This window comes from Pteropus alecto, unplaced genomic scaffold (genome assembly GCF_000325575.1).
Source record: "Pteropus alecto unplaced genomic scaffold, ASM32557v1 scaffold25, whole genome shotgun sequence".
Taxonomy (NCBI): Eukaryota; Metazoa; Chordata; class Mammalia; order Chiroptera; family Pteropodidae; genus Pteropus; species Pteropus alecto.
Window position 1 is genome coordinate 30,534,051 of NW_006441955.1, and position 11,908 is coordinate 30,545,958.

Consider the following 11,908-nt stretch of genomic DNA (forward strand, 5'->3'; position numbering starts at 1 on the left):
TGTCCTTTCCCATTGAATGGTCTTGGCATCCTTGTTGAAAATCAATTGACCACATATGGGACGGTTTATTTCTGCGCTATGACACCATTATGTGCAAATAAGAAATAGGCTCTATGGTCCTTTAATATGTATGGAACAGATACTTTCTAATAATGTATACATAATAGAGAAGGGCTATCCCAGAGAGGTTATCATACATAATAAAAGAATATAGCAATAAAAGAAAAAAACAAATACAACCAAAACAGATTTAAAGCACGTTTTTATTATAGATAAGTGTGGTTTGCTATGGCTAAAGGTATGTTTATAATGGATGTACAAGCTTTTCTATATACCAAAGGTATAACATTTTTCTTTTAATACAGAACATTCTCTGAAAACAAGGAAAGTCTGAATTGGCTGAATCTATTTTAAAGGGCAAAAGACTGTTGTTTTTTTTTTCCCCTGGATGTTGCTTTGATGACTGGTAAATTAGGTCCCAACACATTATATTTAAGAACAGTGAAAGAAAAATCAATGAATACTACAAAACATGTAATTTCTATGAAGCACAAATATAAAGTTATTATAATTTAAAACAGCAGCAATTTCAAAAGATTTGCTAATCAAAACTTTACAAAATATATATACACAAAGTATCATTCCAGATGATCAAGGATTTTAAAAAATAGTATATCACAACTCTCAAACTCTAACCCAAACCTACTACTGGATGTAGCTGGCCTATAACAATTTTTACAACAATTTAAAAAATAAAACAAAAACAAAAGAAACCTCCCAATTCTCTTGTTCATAAGCACAGGTCACAATGTATTGGCTTTGCTTCCATATCCACAAAGAGAATTTTAAAATAGATCAAGGATTTCACATAAATAATGTTTTACTTGTTTTAAGTATGTGACCAAAGAAATTAAAATAAGTACTAACAACCAAAACATACCTTGATGTAACCAGTACATATACTCTTAAAGAATGACAAAGACAAAAAAAGAAATAAAATTGTCTACAAAAGCCACAAGCACCTTTTTTAGAAAGAGCACCAAGCAACACAAAAAGGCAACACATAAGAGGTAGTGTACCACCAGCTAAGATGTATATGCCCATTGGGGACCTGAATACAGCTTAGTATTTGGGAAAATAAGACATATTACACTGTGGCTTATCATTTTTAGACAGAAGCATTGCACATTTGGGAACATTAGCCTGTATTGCTCCATAGTGCTCTGCATCTCCAGCTGTCTAATGGGTACTTTGTTCTCAGATAGTCAAAAAATATAGGATACCCTGAAGAATTCCATGTTTATAAATTTTTGGTTCTAAGGATTCTCTAAGGAAATTCAGGTCAATATATTTTTTAAAAGAATTAAATACTTTATCAATTATAGTCCTTTAAAGAATGCCTTTTCTCCTTCTTAGGAGGAAGTCTTTTTTCTTCCTGAGATTCTTTAAAATATAGCCAATGCTTTATTCCATGCATTTCATAATGATGGTATCTTTCTGTCTGTATTTTTCTCTCTGCAGCAATTACCTGGTCAACGGCTTGAATTCAGAACTAATTCAGAGACTTTAGAGAAAGCATACAGAACTGCTTTCAATGTAGTACTTTTGTTCAGTTCTGAGATGAAGAACTTTTTGTATTTCGATTAGTGGAAGTTGATTAGGGTCCTGGGTATGAAAAAGGAATTTTGCCTTATGCCAGCTGCCATCTTGAATCTGTAAAATAAGAACAAAATGCTTTAATAAGTAATTGTTTCATTAACAGTCATTCTCAGCAGGCAATGCTTTTTATAGACAACGTGGGCTTATTTTGAGGATTAGACATAATGAACGGAAAGTGTGTAGAACAATGCCTGGCACAGTGCTCAATAAATGGTAACAATTACTGTGAGTAATTAAAAACATGTACTTACTGTTTTCTCTAAACTGTACTGTGTGATCTGATTTTTCAGTTTCAGAGGCTAAGGCTAGCTTTCTGCTGCTATTGTCTGTGAATCACTGGACCAGATATAAAATAAAAAGCTGCACTATTTCTAATATGATTAATACCCACTTGTTCTGTGTTCCTTTATTTGGGAATGATTCTTCAGGATGGGCATTTTCTTTGGATGAAAGGAAATGAGTTATCTCAACCTCTCTGTACTTTAAACCAGAATTGCTTCAGTCAGAAGTAAATTATAATTCTGTTAAATTATCTTTTGGGTTCCTTTTTTTCCATTTTATGGTTACTATTTATATAGTTTCTTTCTTTCCTTTCTTCTTTCTAGGCCTTTCTGTTTCTCTTATTACTGTATGCTCTTTTGTTTCTGATAAATTCTATTATGGAACAAAAACTATCATTAATTTACCAACGATTAAAATTCAATAAGACAAAAAAGAGAAACATAATTGACTAGTTTTGTGACGCTTTCAGAAGTTTATTCACTTACTCGTTCACAGGATTATCATGGGATAAATTTTAAAATTTGAAGAAATTTTAGAGATTATTTAAGCTATAAATTCCATTTTAAGTTTTGGCAACTGAAACTTACTGAAGATAAATTACTAAAGTCATAAGCCTGGTGGTATAACTAGAACTAGAGTTCTTTGTGTAAGACACTGTTATATTTAACTTATTAAATCTTTCAAGAAATATTTATTAAACACTAAGAAGATTTGGCACAAGTAAGATGTAATCCTCTATTTTCTTACAGTGCTTGGGAAATATAAAGATGAATAAATTAGTTCTGGCTTCCGAATTCCAGCAGCTTATAAATCTAATGGGTGAGAGAAAAAACATAAACAAATAGCTATAATAGAAGACCACATATGGTAAGTATAATATAAATAATGTAGACAATGAGTGCTAAATTCCTCATTTCCAACTGGAGTAGTCAGGGAAAGTTTTCTGAATTGAGAATTCAGAATTTAAGATGGGCCTTAAAGTATGCCTAAAATTTCCACTTGGTTAGAGAGCTAGAGAAGGGCATTTCAGAGAAAAGAAATGACATGAGTAAAACAAAACAAAAGAAAACAACAAAAAAGAATTGGAAAAGTAGAAGGTGGTTGTGAAAATAAGCGTAACATGGGGTTTAAGTGGACAGATTTTGTCCTGGAAGAGATTTTTATAGAAATTCAGGTACTATCATTCTCCTCACATGTAATATGGGAATAATAAAAAACTACCTCACAGGGTTGTAAAGATTAAATGAGATTTCAATTAAAAGTCCCTAGCAGTAGAGTGTGGCATAAGCTTTGGAGTTGCATACACTAGCTAGTTATGCAAGCAAGTTACTTAACATCTCTGTGCCTTCATTTTCTTACCTATAAAATGAGACTAATAATTTTTTCACAAAGCTGTTATAATTAAATAAAATAATGTATGTAATACATGGTATCTGCCATATAATAACTAACAGTAGGAATTGTTGAGATGGTGATGATAGTGATGATGATGAAGAATAGATTAGTTTGGTAGGTTGGATCCTAAGTGCTGAATAGAGAGCTGATAGGTTTGGATTGTGTCTTCGAGACAGTAGTGTCACTGAAAGTTTTTGGACAAAATTGTAAAAGTTAAATGAATTTGTTGGTAATATTGATCTTTGCTTACAGAGAATGAGCCACCTACTTCTGACAGTTTGCCTAAGATTTTTCAAATACCCAAGCACTGTTTGCCGGAAACGAAATGTTATAAAAACATTTCCCTGGAAATGATAACAGATATTAAATCATGGGCTTCATACTACACAAGAACAGGAAATCAAGCCACTCGAAGTCATTAATAATATGTATGTAAAGAAGGCAACTCTATTCTCTATAACAGGGGTTGGAAAATGCTTCTGTAAAGGGCTAGATAGTAAACATAGGTTTTGTGGAGCATACAGTCTGTTGCATTTACTCAACTCTGTCATTGTAGTGTGATAACAGCCATACATAATAAGTAAACAAATGAATGCGGCTCTGTTCCAATAACATTTATTTACAGAAACAAGTGGTGGGCTGGATTTGGTCTGTGAACCATAGATTGTCAATACCTGCTCTATAACACAATGTTTTAAAATTATAAGTTGTTCCTAACTTTTATAATTTAATTTTAATAGGAAAAATGGTCTATGATTCAAATATTGATTGGTAGGGCCAGTCAATCTGCAATTGTAACCATATTTGACATCAGGTGTAGGGACTGACACAATGAAATAAAACTGACTTGCCTCTATAATCTATCTTCCATGAAATAATGAGATGCAGAATCACAGTGGTGAAAAATATAGAAACCTATTTATCTATATGTTTGCTCTATCTATCTATCTATCTATCTATCTATCTATCTATCTATCTATCAATCATCTATCTCTCCATCCAGGTGTGATATAATTATTTCAGACAGAAAATAAAAATTAAAGTATTAATACCTGTTTTGCATATAAAAATCATGGATGACCAATGGGTGTGACAAAAGTTGACAAGATAGGATTTAAGCAAATGATTGATTCTAAAAAATGTTTAGTTATTACAAATCAGCACATTAAAACTTACTACCCTTATATAGTTGCAGTTTACAATTAAAGGCTTACTCGCATTTTAATTTGATAGTTTTATAAATTTTAAGTTAGTTAAATTGAACAATTCTAAAAGTGCCATTCCCTTACCTTGCAGTCATCTGAAAGTACTTTAGGTTCAAGTAGAGTGTTTTCTTCAAAAATGTGGCCATTCCATCCCTTGAAACCAATAGGCAATCCGGAGCCACTTGTCTGAGCACTTGTCCACACTGGAGTGTTTAGACAGTGAATGGTGATGATTTGGGTGGCTTCTGAGCTCAGTAAATGAAGGAAATTCATCTGGACTTTTCCAACTCCAAACTCCAACTAATGTCATGGAAACAATATGCAGGTTATAAGATGTGGCAATTGATGAACTTGTAGTTTGGAAAATTTGAGGAAAGTCCTTGAAAGGCAGCCTTGAGAAAGCTACTTTTCTTGGCATTTAAATGCCAATCATTAGTGTGCTAGCAAATGCTTAATCACTGGCTCTTGCAGAGGTGGGGTGTGTGTGTGTGTGTGTGTGTGTGTGGTCATTAGTGTGCTAGCAAATGCTTAACCACTGGCTCTTGCAGAGGTGGTGTGAGTGTGTGTGTGTGTGTGTGCGTGTGTGTGTGTGTGTGTGTGAATCCCTGATTTACAGATTTTTTGGTTTTCATGGTATAAATATTCTCACCATAGCTGATTTCAGGCTATAAATGTGGTGCCATTAAACATGAAGTTGGGAGATGTTAACTATAGGCTCTCCTGAGCCAGTCTGAACTGGCTTCAGTGTACCACTAGGCTATCAGATAAGACAAAAAAAACAAAAGTAATTTTTACAATGTTATCTAAAATGCATTAGCAATTTGTTGTTGATTAATGCTTTAATAATTTTTTCGTAAAAGTAAGAAATTGCCTTTATACTTCCATTTGAAGGTATTTTTTTGTTTTCAAACATAAGTTACAAGTTGTAATAATAGCTGGGGTGAGTAACTTTAACTATGAGAGCCTTTAAAGACAAGGACAGAATTTTATTCTTTGTGCTGCTAACTCTAATGCAGTTACAGTCATATAATAAGTCATCAATAAATGTTTATTGAATGAATGAATGCACAAATAAGCATTAACTAATAAGGTGAAAAATATAGGGCAAAATTGCAAGAAGAAGGTCTGATTGTAGATTTTCAAGGCTTAGGCAAAGAATATTTTTCTTTAGTTTTAGACATATTATTATTATTACTATTATTATTTTAGCATTATTCACTCAGGGATGTGGTCATAACAAATATAAATGGTTTCTACTGAGTAATTTATATTAATTTCCAAACAAAATTAGAAAAATATTGGTTATGAAGTAACAGAGAAGAAAATAAAATAAAATGACAACAATATAAAAAGGAAAAGCCCAGGAAAAGAGAGAAAGGGCAAAGGAAGAGCATAGGATGAAAACACAAAGGACTGTCATAGGGAACATTAGAGTTTAAGTAATTTAAGTGCCTTAATTTAATAAATGAGAATCACAGACATAACATATTTAACTTTTCTGAGCTTTAGTCTCCTTGCTGGTCAAGTTGGGTACCATTACCATGACAGGATCGTTTTGAGGATTTGAGGTGCCAAATGTCATTTATCTAGCATAATATCTGGCATAGACTAGGCTCTCTGGTGGCTTACAGTATCATTTCTCAGGTTATTAGAGGAATACAAACTAGAACCCAGGTTCCTGATTCCAAGTCTACTCTTCTTCCACTATCTGCTCAGTCTTTCTCAGGTGGAGTTTATTGATAGGAGAGATGGGAGAACTAATTCAGTAAAGGAAAGAATTAAAGTGCATCTCTTTTACTGCTCCTACTTCCCTTCCACCCTCCCATCCCTCCCCCGCCTCGGCCTTTCTTCTATGCTAATCCGAATAAAAATTCTGGGCCAAATCTAAGAGAGTGAAGATGATCATGTGGATATTTGGGAAGTATGACTATCATGCTTCTTTTCAATAGTGGTAAACAGATTTCCTAAAAATAGAAGAATCCTTACTTCCTCTGCTTTGAGGGCAATAATGGTGAATGACTATTGAGATGAAGGGAATGAATAAAGGGAGATATTTTAGGAGGAGAGAGCAGGCTAACGATAAGAAGTCGGACTAATGGATGGCACATTTTAACTGCTGCCTTATATAAGGGACAAAACACACAATAGGCTTGTATATCAGTTCTTTGTCAATGAGAAATAAGTTCTTGATAATACCAAACTGGTTTAAACCAGAAAAATAAAGAAATGCAGTTTTGCTTTTTTAAATATGTCATAAGTAGAACTAAGCTTTAGATTTTATAAATGCTTGTTGTAATACCCAGTGTTATACCAAACGAACTTCCAATCATTTAAAAAATTTGGTTTATAGAATTATACTTGAAAAGAGTTTTAAATTATAGTCAATGGATGTTTAAGGCAGGTTATTTTTGCTGTCACCAAAAAAGGCAAGTTTTGTGGCAAAATTCTTTTTTTAATGATGTTGTAATTTTCAGTAAAACTTTAGGAAACTGATTACTGATTACAAACTCTGCAGCTGTTTGGGGATTTTCTAATGTATGTGTGTGCATAAAAACATATGCCCCACATTTTTAAAAGAAACTTAAAAAGCATAATCAATAGAGTGAGCCAAGGTAAGCCAGTCATAAAAATGCACAATCAAAATGTCGAGATTTACTAGGATCATTTTTTAAAAACAAAAAATTTCTTTCTTACATATGGTAGAGAATGGTCCCTTTCTTTCTTACCTATGGTAGAGAATGGTACCTTGCTTCTATTCATAAAATCATACTTAAAGTGACAGAATTTTAAAAGTCATTGTTTACTGATACTGGGCAAGTACTGACATGCATTCTAAAGTTCAGTGCATACCTTTGTCACAGAAACAGGAGATACACATGTCTGACCACCAGCACTAAAATTGCAAAAAACCTCAATGGCATCTGAAGGGCATCCGAGATTTGGATCAATCCAGTACTTCCCTATTAATTTATTGTAAAACATAAAGATATTTAAATGTCATACTAAAATATATTTGAACCATTCTTACACATTATCATGATACTTTAAATATATATTTTGTTTTACCTGTAAAAAAACTTAGATTATAAATATATTTATATTTTGTGAATAAATGGAAGCTGCAAGAATTATGTAAAATTAATACTGAAAATATTGTATTTTTCACATACCTATCAATTTAAGGGCATTTCATAATTTTAATAAAAAATGAAAGAATGGCTGAATTTATTACTTCATTCTACAGATAAGATGAGCACAGCAGTTTAAAGCAAATTGTATAAAGTTACATGGTTAATAGAAAAGTTACACTTAATGTGGTATATGTGTATATTTCTGTTGAATATATATACTTAAAAAATAAAAGCAACTTCTTCAATCTCCCTGTGATAAAATGTATCTATGATAATTAAAATAAAAATAATACAGTAACAATAGTTTTTGTTTTCATAAAGATAACTATACAGTTAAATGGTTATCACTTTGGTGCTTTCTTCATCAGATTTGTAAGTGGGAAAAACTGAAGTCCCTATAGGCAGTGTAAGACCGCCAACCTTTGCCTCCACTGAGGCCTAGGAAAATCGAATGGGCCCTAAAGTTAGTCTACAAGAAATACTAAGGCCGAAAACGTATTAAGCTAGCATCTTAATTCCTGAGTAATGGACTCAGAGTATTGAAACTGCACCTTATTCCAACTGCAAAGGACAGAAATTTCTGAATGAGGTAGCCGTGTTTTTTTCTGTTACAAAGGCAAGGTGATCAGAGTTTGTCAAATGCCATGTCTACAATAGGTAGAAATTCTTGTCTGTTCCACCCTTACTCAGTAGCAAAGATTCCTCTAGCTCATCCTGGGCTTCCTTTAATCTATTATTTTAGACTTCAGAATTCTCCCATCTACTATTCTACTAATGCTTCAAAATGAATATTTGCTGAATTGGTAGCTCCAGGAGGAAGGGACTGTCCTCTATCGCAGTAGTTTTCAAACTTCAGGGGCATTAGAACCACCTGTGAAAACACAGATAGCTGGACCCCCACCCCAGAGCAGCTGATTCATTAAGTATGGAGTGGGGCGTGAGAATCTGCATTTCAACAAAATCTAATTCTGGTCCAGGGACCACATCTGGAGAATCACCGATCTATTGAAATATAGAAGAAAGGGGTGAAAATGATCCTACCCCCTAGTTCCTTTTTCACCCCATTTCCTCAGAATTTTGAACATTTTGTCAAATTTGTAGAAATTAGAGCTGAATTTTTCTGATGCAGAAGGATCTGACGCAGGCTTCTTGTCTTATGTAATGGAGTAAATATACCTTTGCTTACAACCTCATTTCTTCCAAGAAATAGTTTCCTACTACTATGTGAGCCAGTAAATTCTTTATAAAAAGTTGTCCATCAAGCAAACTCTCATTGTTATATGGGGTGGAATGCTTTGAATTCAGGCATTATGTTGTATAAAGTGTAGGGTCTTTGTAATTTTTTCAGGATATGCTGAGCTATAAATAAAGCCTGGTACCCTAATATACCTTTGTAGGCCTAAATGTTCTAACACAAAACTGGCTCTCCGTTGAGGACACTGCTTCCCTTGCAGCCCTTTCAAGTTCTGCCACAGCCTGTTTACTATTGTATTTGGAGTCAGGAAGGTGTCTTTCTTATCCTTCTTTGCCACCTTCAGAGCATTCAATTTTGTGCTAATCTATGCCTAGGCAGCTAAGATGGGTAAATGTGGCTGCAGAAAAATACCACTATGCTGACTGGCTTACTTTAAATGCAAATGTTTGTAAGCCTGCCAGACAACAATACTATCTATCCTTCTCTAGTTCATTTCCTCTGTCACTCCTATTTAATTAACTATTTAAAACCTTTTCTTTTCTCCTCAAATTTATTATACTATTCCTTTCTCCTTATTGTTAATTGCTAATCTTCAATTTCACTGAGATAGCTGAAGCAATTTGAAGAAAACTTACATAAGTTTTCACAATTACATTTACCCACCTATCTGTACTTGCACACATATATTCTGCCTTCTTTCTTATTACTTTGAGTATACTGTGTTGTTATATAAGGCTTCTCTTATCTATTTTACCTTCAGTTTCAAATCTTTCCTCTCTTATTTTTTCTTTTGAGTGTGCTTCTGTTGTCTGCTGTTTCTGCCAGTTCTCGTTCATGATGATTTGTCAACCTGTATGCCTGGTTATCATTGATTGTGTGCCGGGAACTATATCTGAGAAATTATTTGTGGAAATATATTGAGCACTGGGATGATGGTATCATGGCAATATGAGCAATCTGGAACTATCTTAGTCCAAGTTGAAACTTTCAGATTTTTCTGAACCATTTCAACGATGTAAAGCTATGTACAATTTGCATGACTGTCTGTTTTCTTCCTAGAGTGGAGTCCTTTGAAAACTTAAGTATCTTTGGTCGGCCACATATTTCCATATTTTTGACCCCGACCTTATGAGGCCACCAAAAGCACTACTCAGTTTCTGAATACACTCAGGGCAAAAATAGCTCTAAGTATTGTGTTTATCTCTCTCTTTTCTTCAAAATCTTGGCTTCAAAGTTCCTCACTATTTTGTTAGCTATTCAATGCTTTAACTTAATTTTATTTTTAAATTTAGCCAGGCAATTTGAATTATCTGCTTCATTACTGGGTGTGGAAACTCCCTGGCTCCACCATTTTCTTTTAAAATCTAATAAGGTTTTAACCACTACCATTCCTTTAAACTTCTCTTGTGAGATGATCAGAGATCTTCACATTGTTAAATCCAGAATCCTTTTTCAGTCTTTGCCTTTCTTGACGTTGACTCAGTTGATTCCTTCCTCCTCAGGCAAAAATTTTCATCACTCCACATTCATCTAGTTTTCCTCCTATCTCAGGTATAGCTTCTTAAGTTCTCTCTGCTAGTTCCTCCTATCTCAGGTATAGCTTCTTAAGTTCTCTCTGCTAGTTCCCCCTCATCTCCTTGATCTCTAAACACTGGAGAGCCCCAAGGCACAGTATTTAGACCTCTTCAATTTCCTTTCTTTACCTACTCTTTAGTCTTAAGCAGTATCAGGATATTAGATACTATTTACATGCAAATTACTTAGTAATTTTTTTCCTCTACCCCAGTGAAAATTTTTTAACTCTAGCCATCTCTCTCTTGACCTCTCTCCTGAATAGCCAACTACCTACTTGAATCCTTACTTGAATGCCTAACGGTATCTCCAACGAAATATATCCAAAACAGAACTCCTGATCTTTCTCCAAACTGGCTTCTCCATTTCTATTAACAGCAACCCTATCCTTCTAGTCTCTAGTCAAAAACCTTAGAGTCATCCTCTATATTCTATTTCTCTATTTCTCTCATAACCCTGTGAAAAATAATATAAATGAGGCCACTTCAAAATGGAGTCAGAGCTGCCATCCCAGAAGAATCGCCTTACCTGTCTTACTCCTCAACCCTTTGGAATGTTTAAATTGGGCAAAATAACTTTTGAACGGGGCCAAACCAACTGTTGTATTCCAAACAACTCTTTACAAAGCTAACAAGAAAACAGACATTCTCATTACTGACCTGAAAATTAAAGACGTTCTTTAGAATTAGCATCACCACATATAGCTAAAAATTAACTTAGCTTATTTGCATCTGTAGAAATTCCTTTGTTGACTTATTAACACCAATAGAAATTCTTTCCTTTTATTCAAGTAATCATACCTCTTCCTTTTCTCATAAAAACCCTTTTATTCATGTAATCATACCTCTTCCTTTTCTCACAAAAACCCGTTGTCTTTGCCCCCTAATTGGAACACTATTTGGGTTTCAGCCTGAATCAGCTGCTTCCTGAATAGCTATTCTTTTGGATCTCAAAAAAATACACGTTGTCTTTCATTTTGGCCTTTTATTTTTAGGTTAACAACCCACATCCAAATTATCAACAATAACTGCTGGCTTTACTTTAAAGCACAACCAAAGATGTGACCATTTCTTATGCCTTTCCCTGCTACCAATTCTAGTCCAACCTATCATCATCTTTTACCTGAATTATTTCAATAGCATTCTCATTGGCTTCTTCTACTCTTGTCTTTATTATACTTGCAATACATCAGCCAGAGCAACATTCTAAAAATCTAAGTAAAATCATGTTATTTCTTTGCTCAAAATCTTTTAGTAGCTTCTCATTTTATTCAGAGGAAAAGCTGGAATCTTCTGAGTAGTCAACAAAATTCTATATAATCTAGTTTCTTGATATCTTTTTGACTTTATTTCCTACCAGTCTCCCCTTTATACACTCTCTTCCAGCCACACTGGCCTTCTTGCTAATCACAGAATATGCTAAATATATTCTCAGGCCTAGAGCTTTTGCCTTTATTCTTTCTGCCCAGA

General features: G+C 33.9%; 1 protein-coding gene across 2 annotated transcripts in view; it reads right to left on the reverse strand.

Annotated features, from left to right (window-relative positions):
• Positions 1-248: 248 nt before the first annotated feature.
• The window catches only part of COL24A1 (collagen type XXIV alpha 1 chain), a 287,223-nt gene continuing 275,563 nt past the window's right edge, over positions 249-11,908 (reverse strand). For both annotated transcript variants that reach the window (XM_025052104.1, XM_025052103.1), the window contains exons 58-60: positions 7,392-7,501; positions 4,626-4,841; positions 249-1,713 (exon numbers count right to left, since the gene is read on the reverse strand). In XM_025052104.1, coding sequence (XP_024907872.1) covers positions 1,567-1,713; positions 4,626-4,841; positions 7,392-7,501 — 473 coding nt within the window. In that variant the 3' untranslated portion in view covers positions 249-1,566. The remainder of the gene's footprint in view (positions 1,714-4,625; positions 4,842-7,391; positions 7,502-11,908) is intronic.